A 13,274-nucleotide genomic window follows, 5' to 3' on the forward strand; every position below is an offset into this window, starting at 1 on the left:
AAGGACTAAAAGTGACTTGCCTGAAAACAATTAGAGCTTGATTTTAACTAACAAACCTGTCTGATAGTCTCCTCCTATCGATTGTAACCCGATTTAGATTTAAGATTTTAGATTTTACATTCTAGTGGCATCTAAAATTAATGGATGGCAAATAACTAACTGGAAGATGGAAAGTGCTGGGAGGTAGCTCTATGGAAGTCTACTGGAAATGGCAGCACTTATTATCAATTGTTTCAGACCTCTTTAAACTCAGGAGCAGCAGAGAGATCATGAAAGGATCAGGATATGAGTTAGGTGCTTGTGAGAGCTCACTTTGACATTAAATAAAGGTGGCTTTAGCACATGAGAAAATAAGCTATTGCAAAAATCTCATTTGAGCTCATTTTAATAGATTTTTTTTTCTTCTGTACAGCTGATTTTGGGTTCTGTGCCCAAATCACCCCTGAGCAAAGTAAACGAAGCACTATGGTGGGAACTCCCTATTGGATGGCTCCTGAAGTGGTAACTCGAAAAGCTTATGGTCCAAAAGTTGATATCTGGTCTCTGGGAATCATGGCCATTGAAATGGTGGAAGGTGAACCTCCTTACCTTAATGAAAATCCACTCAGGGTAAGTCAGGAAAATGTAGGTACTTCCTACCCCACCCTCCCAAAAATGGAGCGGAAGAAAAAAAAAATACTATTTTATGATTCCCCCAAACTGGTCAGAACTGAAACTTTTTTGGAACAAGTAACACAGAGACGAGTTATGATGTATAAATTGCTCTGAGCTTGAAGTGCCTTGTTCTCCATCCCTCTAACAACAAGAGCCTTTAATATTCCTTGTTGTACAGCTTTCTGCTATAAAACTCTAGAAATGGATGAAAGGAAAGATGTGGGAAGAACGGGCATTTTTAACATGTGCAATGGTTAAATGATCTCTGCCTAGAAAACCCTTGTTTCATAATTACTTTAACAAAGTAATACAATGCATTTCCAGAACACTTTTTTTGTTGCTTTTGTTCTCTGAGACAGGGTTTCTCTGTGTAGCCCTGGCTGTCCTGGAACTCACTCTGTAGACCCGGCTGGCCTGGAACTCAGAAATCCGCCTGTCTCTGCCTCCCAAGTGCTGGGATTAACGGCATGTTCCACCACTGCCTGGCTTCCTTATCATTTTTAAATTGGACTTCTCTTTGTTATCAGTAACAAGTCATTGAGCAAGAACTGCTTTGTTGACATTGAATGAAACACACATAGATCATAGATAAAGCACCAGCATGGCAAAATCAAATACTTAATTAGAAGACCATCAAATAGAAGAGAAACAATAATTATTTGAGTTAGAGAACTTAGTTTTCTACTACAGAATTGGAGGTTTGATCCTCAAATGGTTCAGTCACCTCTGCAAAGAGAAATAAAATAAAATGAGAGCCCCCACCTTGTAGTCTAAGCCCATTTATTGTCTTTATTCAGAGATGTGCAGTTGATCCTGAGGGTAAAAGTCAAAGAAATACAAAAGAAGCAGTTGCTTAACATAGATGTAAGTGGAGAAGCCTTTGGGTTGGATGTAGCCTCACAGTAAACCAGAAGCAGTATTTTGTATGCATAAATTTAGATCAGGAGATAGTTCTTAAAAGGAAATAGCCACAGATTCAAATCTACTCTTAAAACTCATACACAGCATCAGTGCCAAAGGCCTTTGTCTGTGTCATTATCATAAAGAATCTAATACTGTGTTTTCTCCTTTATATATAAACTCATTGCCCTTAGTCAAGTGTATTCTCATTATGTTTGGAAAATCTTTATTCAAGCCAAATATATGTGACTTTCTATATATGCAAAGAAATCTGTGAACCAAACTTCTAGTTGTTTTTACAGTTGAAAATTGTGTAACTGAGAGCCATGCTTCCAATACAGAGGGAGAAGCCTCCCCTAATTCTTCCTCCTTTTGATTCTACTCTGGTATTTGGCTGCTGGTCCTAGTCTCTACACTGATTAGAAAACAACTGATATGAGAGAATGCCCTAGTGAATTCTAGGGCTGTTACGCTTGTCTCACAAAACAGTCTAGAAGTGAGATGTGTGCATTGATTAGCTGCCTGAAAGACAGTAGAAAAGAAGGGGCATTTTCCCACCATTTGTGGGTCAGCCCTCCATGACTTTACTCAAGTCTACCTCTGACCTGTTGAACAGAGCATCAGGATAATTAAGGAGGGCTTTTCTGTATTGTCTAAGTACCTTGCCCATTTGGAAACATCACTGAAAGAACACATCAGGTCTGTTGTTTTATGGATTTCCTCCTCTAAGTCCTCGAAGTGTAGTGGCACTAAATGGATCACAGCTAGTTTGCTCTCTGCTTTCTGCTGAGTAATTTATGACCTGGAGAATTTAAGGATTAAATAAATGGCTCTGGAAAGCTACTGGTCTCAGGAATGCATTTCTTGCTCTCTTCTGTTTTCCAGTCCTAACTGATCTCCCTTTAGTAAGACTACTAATTACTAGGGGGGGAAAAGAAATGGGTTTTAATCTCCGTAGACATCTAGCCTGAGATCAGAACTCATAATTAATCGTTTGTCTCTTAGAATCCATAGCCTTCTATCAAAACAAGTACTTGCAGATTAATAAACCACAAAGTTCAGGAAACCTACATTAAGACTATGAACAAAATAGAGCTGTCAGAATTCCACTGATAAGGATGGACTAATTTTGTGTCTTACTCTCTTCGTGTGATCAGCCTCTGGGAGATTCATCAACAAGTCCTTGTTGAGACAGCCAGATTCTGAAGCTCTTCTCTTCCAGACACCAGAAATATTCTTAAGCTCTCTTTGTAAATGTGCTGTTCTGGTGTTTTCTTAGAGAAAACACAGTATATCTTGGTCTAGATGTCCTTATCTGAGATTTGAAAAAAAGCAGATTCTCTGAACCCATGGGAAGATTGGAGACAGAAAAATACAGTGTGACATTGTAGGGAGCCCATATTTTCTTGGATTTTTATTACTGCACACTGTATTGGTAACTAGAAAAATCAAGCAACTTTAGGAGAGGTATGAAAGAGCACTCAAGACTTTCATTAAAAGTATCCCAATCTCCACCAGTTCACTATTTGTGGGCTTTGAAACAGATGGAACTAGAAGGGAGTGAGAAGATGATAAAATAGTACTATAAAGGGTGGCATGCACTTGTGGGGGCAAAGAAAACTCAGTTATGTAGTCAGGCAGATCCATGTATATCTTGACTATATAACTTAAAAGCTCAGGACCATTTTGTAAGTCATTTCAAACCTTTCTAACCCCTTTTCCTTTCTGGGAATAGGGATAATATCCATCTTGCCAAATCCACATGAAAGTCATGAATAATTTATATAAATCACAGAGCTCCATGCTTAGCTCACTGTAGAAAATATATGTAGAAATTCATAAACATGAGGAGAAAATATATTTAAAGTTGTTTTTACCCACACATTTAGTGGTTTCAGCATTTCTCCAACAAACTCTTATCCCATGGGCCAACCACTTCCGTGGAGGAAAGAATTCTGTAGCGTTTAATATAATTACTGTAATTAGGTAGCATTAAACAGAACAGGTTCAAGGTAAAGTCTCAGGCTGTGCATTACAAAGTTGCCTGCATTTCCCAGTAACTTGTATTTTTTTTTGTTGTGCTGGATTTATCTGAACAAACTGTCTGTCAAAATTGACTGCAGATATACATGTGATATAAAAAATTAACTATTGATTAAAAATATCGAATACTTCTTTTGCCTAGGAATAAAAGGACTGAGATTTTAAAATGTAAATAAATGACCTAAGAGGCTCATGAAATGCTTTTAAAAGCTCAGAGGGTTATTAGCTGTACTAATGATACGATGTTGGTTACCCTTCCAGAGACAGAGAGGAGACAGCCTTATCATTGTAGCTCCCAGACCCTGAAGTCTTTACACTCAGTGTAATTGGCCTTGGACAGAAATGTTGTTCAGTGACCCATGGGCATTTTTATGTAGCCACCAGTAATTAAGTGCCTCATGCCTTCTGTTTGTCAAAGGAACTGGGGTTTAAAGCATCCAGCTTACTTTATGAATGTGCAAATCAAAGATTTATCTTTTGTTGATACCACCTTTTCTACTAATGGATGATATATTTTGCTAAAAATTGTTATCATGAAGACTGGTTCTAAATAAGGAGATAGTTATTTCTGTCAAGCCAAACTTTGGTCTGCTTACAAGCAAAGAGAAATTACCTTTCTTTTAAAAACTCTCACACATAATAGGTTTGCTCTTATCAAGCTGTCATGGTTTTAGCTATTGTAAAATTTCTCAGTGATGTTTCGAGCCTCACTCGAAGGCTATACAGAACCTTTTATAGTCCTGCTTTATGTGTAATTTTTCTAGCTCATTTTAAGTGTTTGCTTTATACCTTTGTTTTAACTATTCACAGGGGGTTATTAAGCCTTGAGCTACTGGAAGACACTGGTACCAGTGCTAGAAGCAGTCAGTGGTATAGCATGTGAACTACACACCCTACTTGTTTTCCTCCTTGCTTTTACCTTGGAGTCCTCTGCGGAGTTTAAGAACCAATGCCACTGGAATCCATCCCCTAGGAAACCCTAGGTACTAGTCAAAAGGCAAACCTATATGGCAAGACCTTAATAGAGTACTGTCTGCAATAAAATATAGTTCTTCATACCTCTTTTAACACAGCTGTTGAACCAGGAACGGGCATACTTAGTCTGTTTACACTTGCCATTTCCTTTAAGGAATCATAATTAACAACATCAAAGCCTAGTTGAGATCTTTTTCTTCACTTCTTCGTTTTCAGACCTAGCAATCCAGCAACACTACATATCACAGTTTCTTTTCTGTTGCTAAGATTAAAAGATCCCAACAAAAGCAACCTATGGGAGAAAATGTTTACACTCATGATTTCAGGATACAGCCTATTGTTTGGGGGAAGTCAAGGCAGTAGGAACTTGAAGCAGCCAGCCACAATATGTCCACAGTCAAGGCAAGAGAGCAGTGAATTAATAATCGTATGCCAGTGCTCAGTCAGCTGTTGTCATTCTTCTACAATATAGTGGGTAGGTTTTTACAAGTCAATTAACATAATAAAGAAAATCCCCACAGACATGCCCATAGGTCAGTCAAATCCAAACAGCCTCTCACTGAGATTCTCTTCTCAGATGATTCTAGATTATAGCAAATGAACAGCTAAGACAATCACATTCTCAAAAAGGAACGATATTAATTCAGCATACCTCTCTAGGAGATGACTTTTTCTTTTTAATTCTGTCTCTTCTGAAAATGGTGTTCACCTTTAAAATAAGCTAGCAGCTTGGTTCCTCACTTGTATTAGAGTATAACGTAGCTATGGCTGTGACTATATGGAAGGGAGTATGTACCTCAATGACTGTGTAGAAGGAAGGGTAACCTCCAAATGAAAGCCTGTTGTCGCATTTAGAGGTTTCCTACCTCTTTACTAACACTTAAAGTACTATACAAAGGTCGGTTTTCTTGCCTTTTTTTTTCTTTTCCTCATATAAACAGAGAAATTCTATAGAGCCTGTATGTTTCCCAAACATCATGCATAATGAGAGAAGCCCTACTGAACAACAGCAACTAAGGGCCAAACTGCATCTTGTTCCCTCCAACCACTGGATCCTGTGCTGTGGCTTGGAATGTCTGGGTTTGATGGCGTGTGCTCATTTGGAATTAAAGTCAGACATAAACTTCCTGAACACCAGAGAAGCAAGCATACTTTGCTAGCACTCTGTCAATATTGTTTTGAATGTATTTCAGGGAGAGCTGGGAGCATTCCCTTCTTTTTCCATAAGCCACTGTGGAAGAGCAAGCTTTATTGAAGGGTTGTTGACACTCCTCTTCCTTTGAAGGCTTAACCTATGCCTAAAAGGAAGGGAGAGTTGGGATAACTGCAAGTAAAATAATTATAGAATAGTAACAGTGCTTCTTTTTAATAAGAAAAAATATTGCCTGTCAGAAGCTAGGAAGCCCTTAAGAATCATTGGTTGTTAAGAATTCGGCATCAGAAAATGAGACTTGGCCATATGAAAGCTGCAAGTTTCATTTAGATCATACAGAAGCAGACAGTTCAAACTGGTGAATTATGACCCAGAAGAAAGCCAAGGGAGAAATTGATTCCATAGCAAACTAAGATCCAGGAGACTAACCAGGCGAAGAAAAGGGAAAGTTTAAAAATGTGGTGACCAGGGAACCATTGTTGGCCCAGAGAGATTCCTGTATCCTGTGATTTGTCTTATCATTCCTCAGAGAACTTTACAGGCTCTGATGGTTTGGGTATAACCCAAGGATGCATATGCCTATTCCTCTAATAAGTACCATACTGTTGGCTAAGGAATGAAGTCCATCAAAATCAAAGATCATTGTAAAGAAATGAATCTTGGGTTGAGGTTGTACATTTGCCCACTGAAATGTTTTATCTTATGGTTTTTGAAATATGAATTTACCGAGAAAATCAGCATTTTCATGAAATTTAAGATTACTTCTGCTTTTTTTTTGTTTTGTTTTGAGTTATCTCCTTTCTAACTTGGTCACAATACCATTTTAGAAAAGCATTTGTACTCTGATACAAAGGTCCTCAGGAATTCTCTGCTGAGTTGTACAACACTCCAAGTTATTTTCATCAAGACAGTGTACACCAGGGGAAAACTGAGAGTTTAAACCAGTGGATCTTAACCTTCCTAATGCTGTGACCCTTTAATGCAGTTTCTCATGTTGTGGTGAGCCCCAACCATAAAAGTATTTGAATTGATACTTCATAACTGTGATTCTGCTACTGTTATGAATTAGAATGTAAATAACTAATATGCAGGAAATCTGATATGCGATCCCATAGGGGTTGTCACCAACAGGTTGACAGCTATTGATTTAACCCTTATTCCATGAACTCAGCTGACCTTTTTGCCATGCCATTTGCATTTGGTTCCCTTTCTTCTCCTTTCTTTGCTTCTGGTGATGGAAAGAAGGAATCACTTCATCCTCAAATGGCAAACAGTAGCACTGCTCATTTAGGAGATGCTGATGAATGGGGAAAGACTAAGTCTATCAGACAAGAATCTATATTACTTTGTATAGGTTACTTCTTGCTGTGGTTGTATTTCCTTGTTGCTTTGGATGATTACAATTTGACTAAGATGTTGTCTGCTTAGTGTGAACTACAAAGCACAAAGCCCTAGAATCCATGGAGGTCCTTCGGTTTTATTGAAGGTAACAAGAGTGAGGGCACCTGACAGGGGTCTTGGTTCCATTGGGAGATTTCCTCTTTAATTCATTTTCTGTACTGTATAATCAAATGAAATTCACTTAAAGAAAGACATAAGTTTTAGGTTTTTTGGTTTTTTTTTGTTTTGTTTTTTTGTTTTTTTTTGATTCTGTGTGCTTTGGTTTTGGGTAGCTATAGATTTCCCTGACCTTGCAGGAATACTCTAGTGTTGCCCTGAAGTGTGCTCCTAGCTCACCACCTTCACACCAAACCTATCATCTAGAATGTAAAGACCACCCGACTCCCTGCCTTACCAAACAAAAACCTTGGACCATGGTGTGAAACATGCTGCATGTGGAACCTGCTAACCTCACATTGACATGAATCATAAAAAGCACTGCAGTGATAAAAAAAAAAACATCCCAGGGATGGAATGATAGGAAAATAAATGCATAATATTTAAATAATACCTTAAGTCAGAAGTTGGGTCTGAGCTACTGAAATGAGCAGTGTACAGGGGATTATTATAGTCACTTTTTCAGTGATAGTTATTTCTCATTTTGATTTCATTTTAACTTTTCAGTTTCTTGGCTAACAAACAATAAGCATATACGCATAGTCCTGGAGTTGAGTGGGGTATGTCCATGTACTAGTCAAACCAGAGTAATTAGCATTTTTATCTCCTTATCCTTTCCGGACCAGAGAAATGGAGCAATAGCAGAAGACAGATCCCTTTGACATCAGCTATCTCCTGGCCTTTCTCTTTCTTTCCGTCTCCCCTTTCTACTGACCGCCTTCCCCCCATTGACTCCTGTGCTTGCCTTCCTCTGTGTTTCCTTCTCACTGTTTCTCTCCTTGCCCTGACTTCCTGTGCCATTCTCTTTTCCTGTTGTTTAAAAATCTACATGGTTATCCTGACTTCTAGTTTCAAATGCTCTGTACTTCCAAACCTTGAGTCCTGCTAAGGTCACTCAGGGTCATGTCATGAATGCAAGCTGCCTGCTACACATTTCTTAACAAGGCATTAGAATGAGCACAGGGATTGTCAGAGTCATCTGGTGTTTATTTTACGGCAGTGGCCAAAGCTTTCTGCTTGGGAGAGAGAAGTATTCCAAAGCTAGCCTGGCACCTAATCAGTCAGTATTACCTAATTACCTTTTATTATAAGTGGATAGATTCCTAAGTTCATTTCAAATTTCTCTCTTTAAGGGTTAAGCAACAAAACAGCAACTCCTCATAACTTGGTGAGAGATGAGAATTGTGTGTAAGACAGTATAGAGGTAAATTAGACCACAATGCTATATCATGTTGTTGTGTGAAGTTGAAGCAAAGTGTATATGTCTAATGGTTTCATTTTGCAGACTGGATTTTATTAATTCTCCCAGAAAAACAAGGAACGTCAGAGCCTTTCACAAAATCCATGAACACACTAGAAGTAGCAATATGCTTTGGCATTTAACCTCTTGAATCCCAGGTCATGAATAAACTAAATCATAAGGTGTCAACTTGCCCATTGCCAAATTTTTCTCATAAAGGATTGAGTAAAAAAATAAATAAATTGAAATAAAAAAATAAGGAATCGTAACTGCAGGAGGTTGCAGGAACCAGCAAGAATAAAGGCCAGAATACAGAATGCATGAATTCAATTATCCCTCCAATTAGATACAGTGGTTTTCTCTTAGTATTTGGGTAAATTCAGATGCACAAAAATACTGGCAATATATGCCCGCAGTATATGTACACACACACACACACACACACACACACACACACACACGTAGACATGCATGCACACACTTCTCCCTCTTTCCCCTTTCCAGCTATGTATGTGTCCTTTGTTTTCCATTTTCAAACTAGAATGATTGATCACAGAAGGGCCCATTTCCTCTGTACAGGGAAAAACTGAATCACGTATGCCAGGTGTTCACAGATAGTATGCCTCATTTCTTGACTTCCCCTGTCTGCGTCTGCCTAGAGACTGTGAAAAGCAAGAGAGGGTGTCATGCAGCAGTTAAGAACGTGGAGTCTGAACTCATACTCCCTGAATTCAGATATTGATTACTTCTAATCAAAACCTGATTAGAAGTATGGCACTGGACAAGTTATTATTCTTAACTGCACAGGGCAGTTTCTTATCTGTCAGTTGAGTCATAATAACTTACCTCAGGAATTAGTTTTATGGATTATATGAGCTAATAATAATTATGAAATCAGTTTTATGTAGTCCTACTAGCTTCTAATCATATGTATACTGATGTTGACATTTAGATGAATATGCCTTCTTTCTCCTGCTTTTCAATTATATTGTACATTCAGTAGATTTTGTGTGGACTAGGTTGGGAACCTGCTCACCATGGATAAAATAATTTCCATGGGAAAATGGTCTTTGAGTCCCAAATACTCAACTTACAAAGAGATTTCTCAACCATACCTTATCCTCTTTGTAAAGTGTTTCATTCTTTTGGTGCTGAGCTTGCAAGCATATTTCCATGAAAGTCTCCTGGTTTGTTTTTCAATGGCTTAATGTAAACTTTATAAACTGCTATAATGAACTCGAGTCGCAAACTAAAGGGTTTTAATCAAATAGTCCTATTGCAACACTGCCCTAATGGAAATTTATGTGTTACATATGGATTGTCTTGAGACTCCTTTTGAGAAATGTGGTAGCTTCCACGGTGAAGGCTTTGATCTTTTTCAGCTGCGGAAATTGCCAATAAGGTAAATTCAATTATTTCTCCAATTAGATACATTGCTTTCCTCTCAGTGTTTGAGTAAATTCAGTTGCACATTAAGGCTAGTGAAAAGTTTAATGGTTGTATGTTATTGTCAAGGTATTTATAGTTATCATGATGATGTCTACAATACTAGAAAACTTTAGCTAATGTTTATTCAGTGGAAAACAGCTACTGTTTTTGTTTGGTTTTTTTTTTGTTTTTTGTTTTTGCTAATCATATTTCTAATATAAATACACTCTATGTCATGGTCCTATATTGCCTCACCTTAGGAAAAATATAACCTACTTAATATTCTAAAATGTTCTATTATAAGGACTTTCCCTGTTCAGGGTCAGCTAGGAAAGATAATTTTTTGAAACTGTGGCATTTCTCGACACAGTTTTCTCAAGTTCCTTTTATCTCTTTCATCTGTATTTTTTTTTCAGTCAAACATGGCTTAGCTTGATCCTGATACCTTGCCCATTTGATAGCATATCCTTATGTATCCTACACATAGAGCATTCTTGTTTCTTCCCTAGTGAGCAGTGGTACTTGGTGTGACTGATACATGAGGTTTGGCTAGTGTGTATGCGTGGTAGTGGGAAGAGAAAGTCTCTAGGGTGAGATTCGAACAGAGGAAAGCTGACAAAGGAAGCAGGAATCAAATCATAACATATGTTATGGAAATCCTTACTGTGTCTTGTGGACCAATGAAGTGTTGTTAGGAATGACAAATAGGAAGAAAAGCAAAGCTCCCCTGACTGAATCATCTTTTATGTGAGTATAGGCTTCTCAAATCTCTATTATTTCTCTCTAACTTCTGTGCCTCCCCCCCCCCAAATGTTCTTGGAGAGGAATTTGGGACAACACCATATAAATCCCATATCTTTGGACATTAGGAGGCCACTAAGAGCTTTTAAGTAGATAAATGAGTGACAAAAACCATGTGTTGAGATATAGTTGTTAAAGGGGATGTTCTTAAAAGAACCAAGGGTTCCAAATAAGGAAAGTCAACAAAGACTAAACTAAAGCTGTTTGAGAGAAGTCCTGCTCTTAAGGAAAGATGATAGTGCTGTAGAGAGGTTGATGAGTATGAAAACCATATAAATAATACCTTGGGAGAACCTAGTAAAATAACTGTAGAAAGTTAGGAGGATGCTATGAAGAAGGGACTTTCCTAGATTTCCTTGCTTACATTAGAGGCAGCTACACAAGGTCTTTAGTCCAGTTTCTAATAGCCAGCTCATTTTCCTTGAATTTTCAGTTACTCTTTAAAAGTATCACATGATCATTAATTTTCCTCAATCTTTTTCATCTCAGCCTTGGCTTTGCTAGGATTAAAAAAAAAAAAAAACCTTTTGGTTGTCATGTTTGTGTTAGCTACTGCTGTATTTGTGTCTCATTAGCAAGGCAGTGGGTAGCAATTTTCTTTTTTATGAAGACAGCCCCCAGCTCACACACAGGATGTGTTCTAAAAGTTCATTTTTAAGTTAATTATTTGGAACCTAGAGTGCGTTTTCTCATAGAAACAGCCTTATACATAGTGATTAGGTTCCCAGGCCAGTCGACAAAGGCCAGTTTAGTCCATAGTGCAAGTGAATGGGTGAAGTTTTGCCATGGAAACTGAGTAGAACTAATACTGTTGCAATTACAATGGAAACAATCATTGAAAAAGAAATAGTCTGAGGTTTTTGTTTCCCTCGAAGGGCAGTGTTTGATGGAAAACATGTTTAATCCTAGGAAAATGAGGTAAAAGACATGGGGATTGGATGTCGCCGTATTTAAAATGCATTTTAACTACTGTTTCAGGGTGGAGGTTAAAATGATGAAATCAGTGTTGTGTTTATCATAGAAAAAATTGAAAGCTGCCAAGTGTATTTTAAGAATTAAGTCCCCAGTAATTGTGATGCCAGAGAGAGCTACTTTTAACAAGTTGATTTGTCTTAACTTTTTCCTTAAAACATGCAATTATATAGTGTATATTCATTGTACAAAATGATAGGCTTCAGAAAAGCATTTTGATTCCAGTGTTAGTGTGTACTTGGAGAATTCTGAACCCCATTTGTCTATCCTGTCAGCCACTGCCCGTCTCCTTCCTTTTTCCTCAATGGCTCCTCTTCTACTTCAATGTCATATGTACACACGCAAATATGTACATATGTGTGTGTGAAATCTGGATTTCATTCATGAAAGAAAACATAATGTTTGTCTTTCTGGGTCTGGCTTTTTTTTAACCTTCTCTACTTCCATCCATTTTCCTAGGAATGACATTACTTTTGTCTTTTACATATCCTTCCATTAGTTTAATGACAGTAGTTAAGGTGTATCCATATGATGAACTTCTACTACAACAATAACAACTATTATTATTAATGAAGGATAATCAGATCAATAGCCAAGTAGGTTAGGAGTCAGCAGTTAAGCTCTCCATTAACACAACCTATTCTCAGTCCCACATTCCAACAGAAACCATGTCCATATAATTCTCTAAAATGGGCCTTTTTTAAGATCTAAAACATAAATAAGAAGAAATTTGACTTGTATGCATAATTTTACTATGTATATGCTGACTAGAGTTAAATATTTTTCTTTATAGGCCTTATATCTGATAGCCACTAATGGAACCCCAGAACTCCAGAATCCTGAGAGACTGTCAGCTGTATTCCGTGACTTCTTAAATCGCTGTCTTGAGATGGATGTGGATAGACGGGGATCTGCCAAGGAGCTTTTGCAGGTGAAAATAGAATGAGGCAATTCACAAAGGGAGCGTTATGCTGAGCTTTTCCATGTTAATGTGTGACAGGAAGAGATCTCTGTTGGAGTTAGAGTTGGACTATTGCCATTCAATTTTAGACCCTGGGCATATTAAATATAGGCATTCATCTATTACATCATGGATTGATCATGTTACTCTGCTTTTTAAAGAAGAATTTGCATTTTAATCTATAATTCTCTTTTGTGCTTTCTGAAATCTGATTCTGCAAAGAAAGACTAACCCAGATGATGTGACTCTCTGGTATTGTGGAGGGGTTTTGTTCTAAACTTTATTTGCGCCTCTGGATGCTATATGCAGTGCTCTTGGCCAGAGGTGATTTTCTACAGAACTTCCACATCTTTTCATGCCTGTCATCACATCTATATCCTTCTCACACCCTTTTTCCAAAGATGCCAAAGATACAGTATCATTAATATAACCACACAGATAAATACAGCATAGAATCAATTATGTGGTTATAATACTGTGGGAAATGAACTTCACAATTCTGACTCCAAAGTCCCTGTAGCTTTTGTCACACAAAAGAACTCTGTTGTGGCGATTTTAACATACCTTTCTAAATGTTGAATTTAAAATGG

At 37.7% G+C, this 13,274-nt stretch overlaps 1 protein-coding gene across 7 annotated transcripts in view; it reads left to right on the forward strand.

Moving 5' to 3' along the window:
* Positions 1-13,274, forward strand: part of Pak3 (p21 (RAC1) activated kinase 3) — a 267,447-nt gene that overhangs the window by 246,683 nt on the left and 7,490 nt on the right. For all 7 annotated transcript variants that reach the window (XM_031368898.1, XM_031368874.1, XM_031368887.1 and 4 more), the window contains 2 exons: positions 413-609; positions 12,517-12,654. In XM_031368898.1, coding sequence (XP_031224758.1) covers positions 413-609; positions 12,517-12,654 — 335 coding nt within the window. The remainder of the gene's footprint in view (positions 1-412; positions 610-12,516; positions 12,655-13,274) is intronic.

This window comes from Mastomys coucha, chromosome X, assembly GCF_008632895.1.
Source record: "Mastomys coucha isolate ucsf_1 chromosome X, UCSF_Mcou_1, whole genome shotgun sequence".
NCBI lineage: Eukaryota > Metazoa > Chordata > Mammalia > Rodentia > Muridae > Mastomys > Mastomys coucha.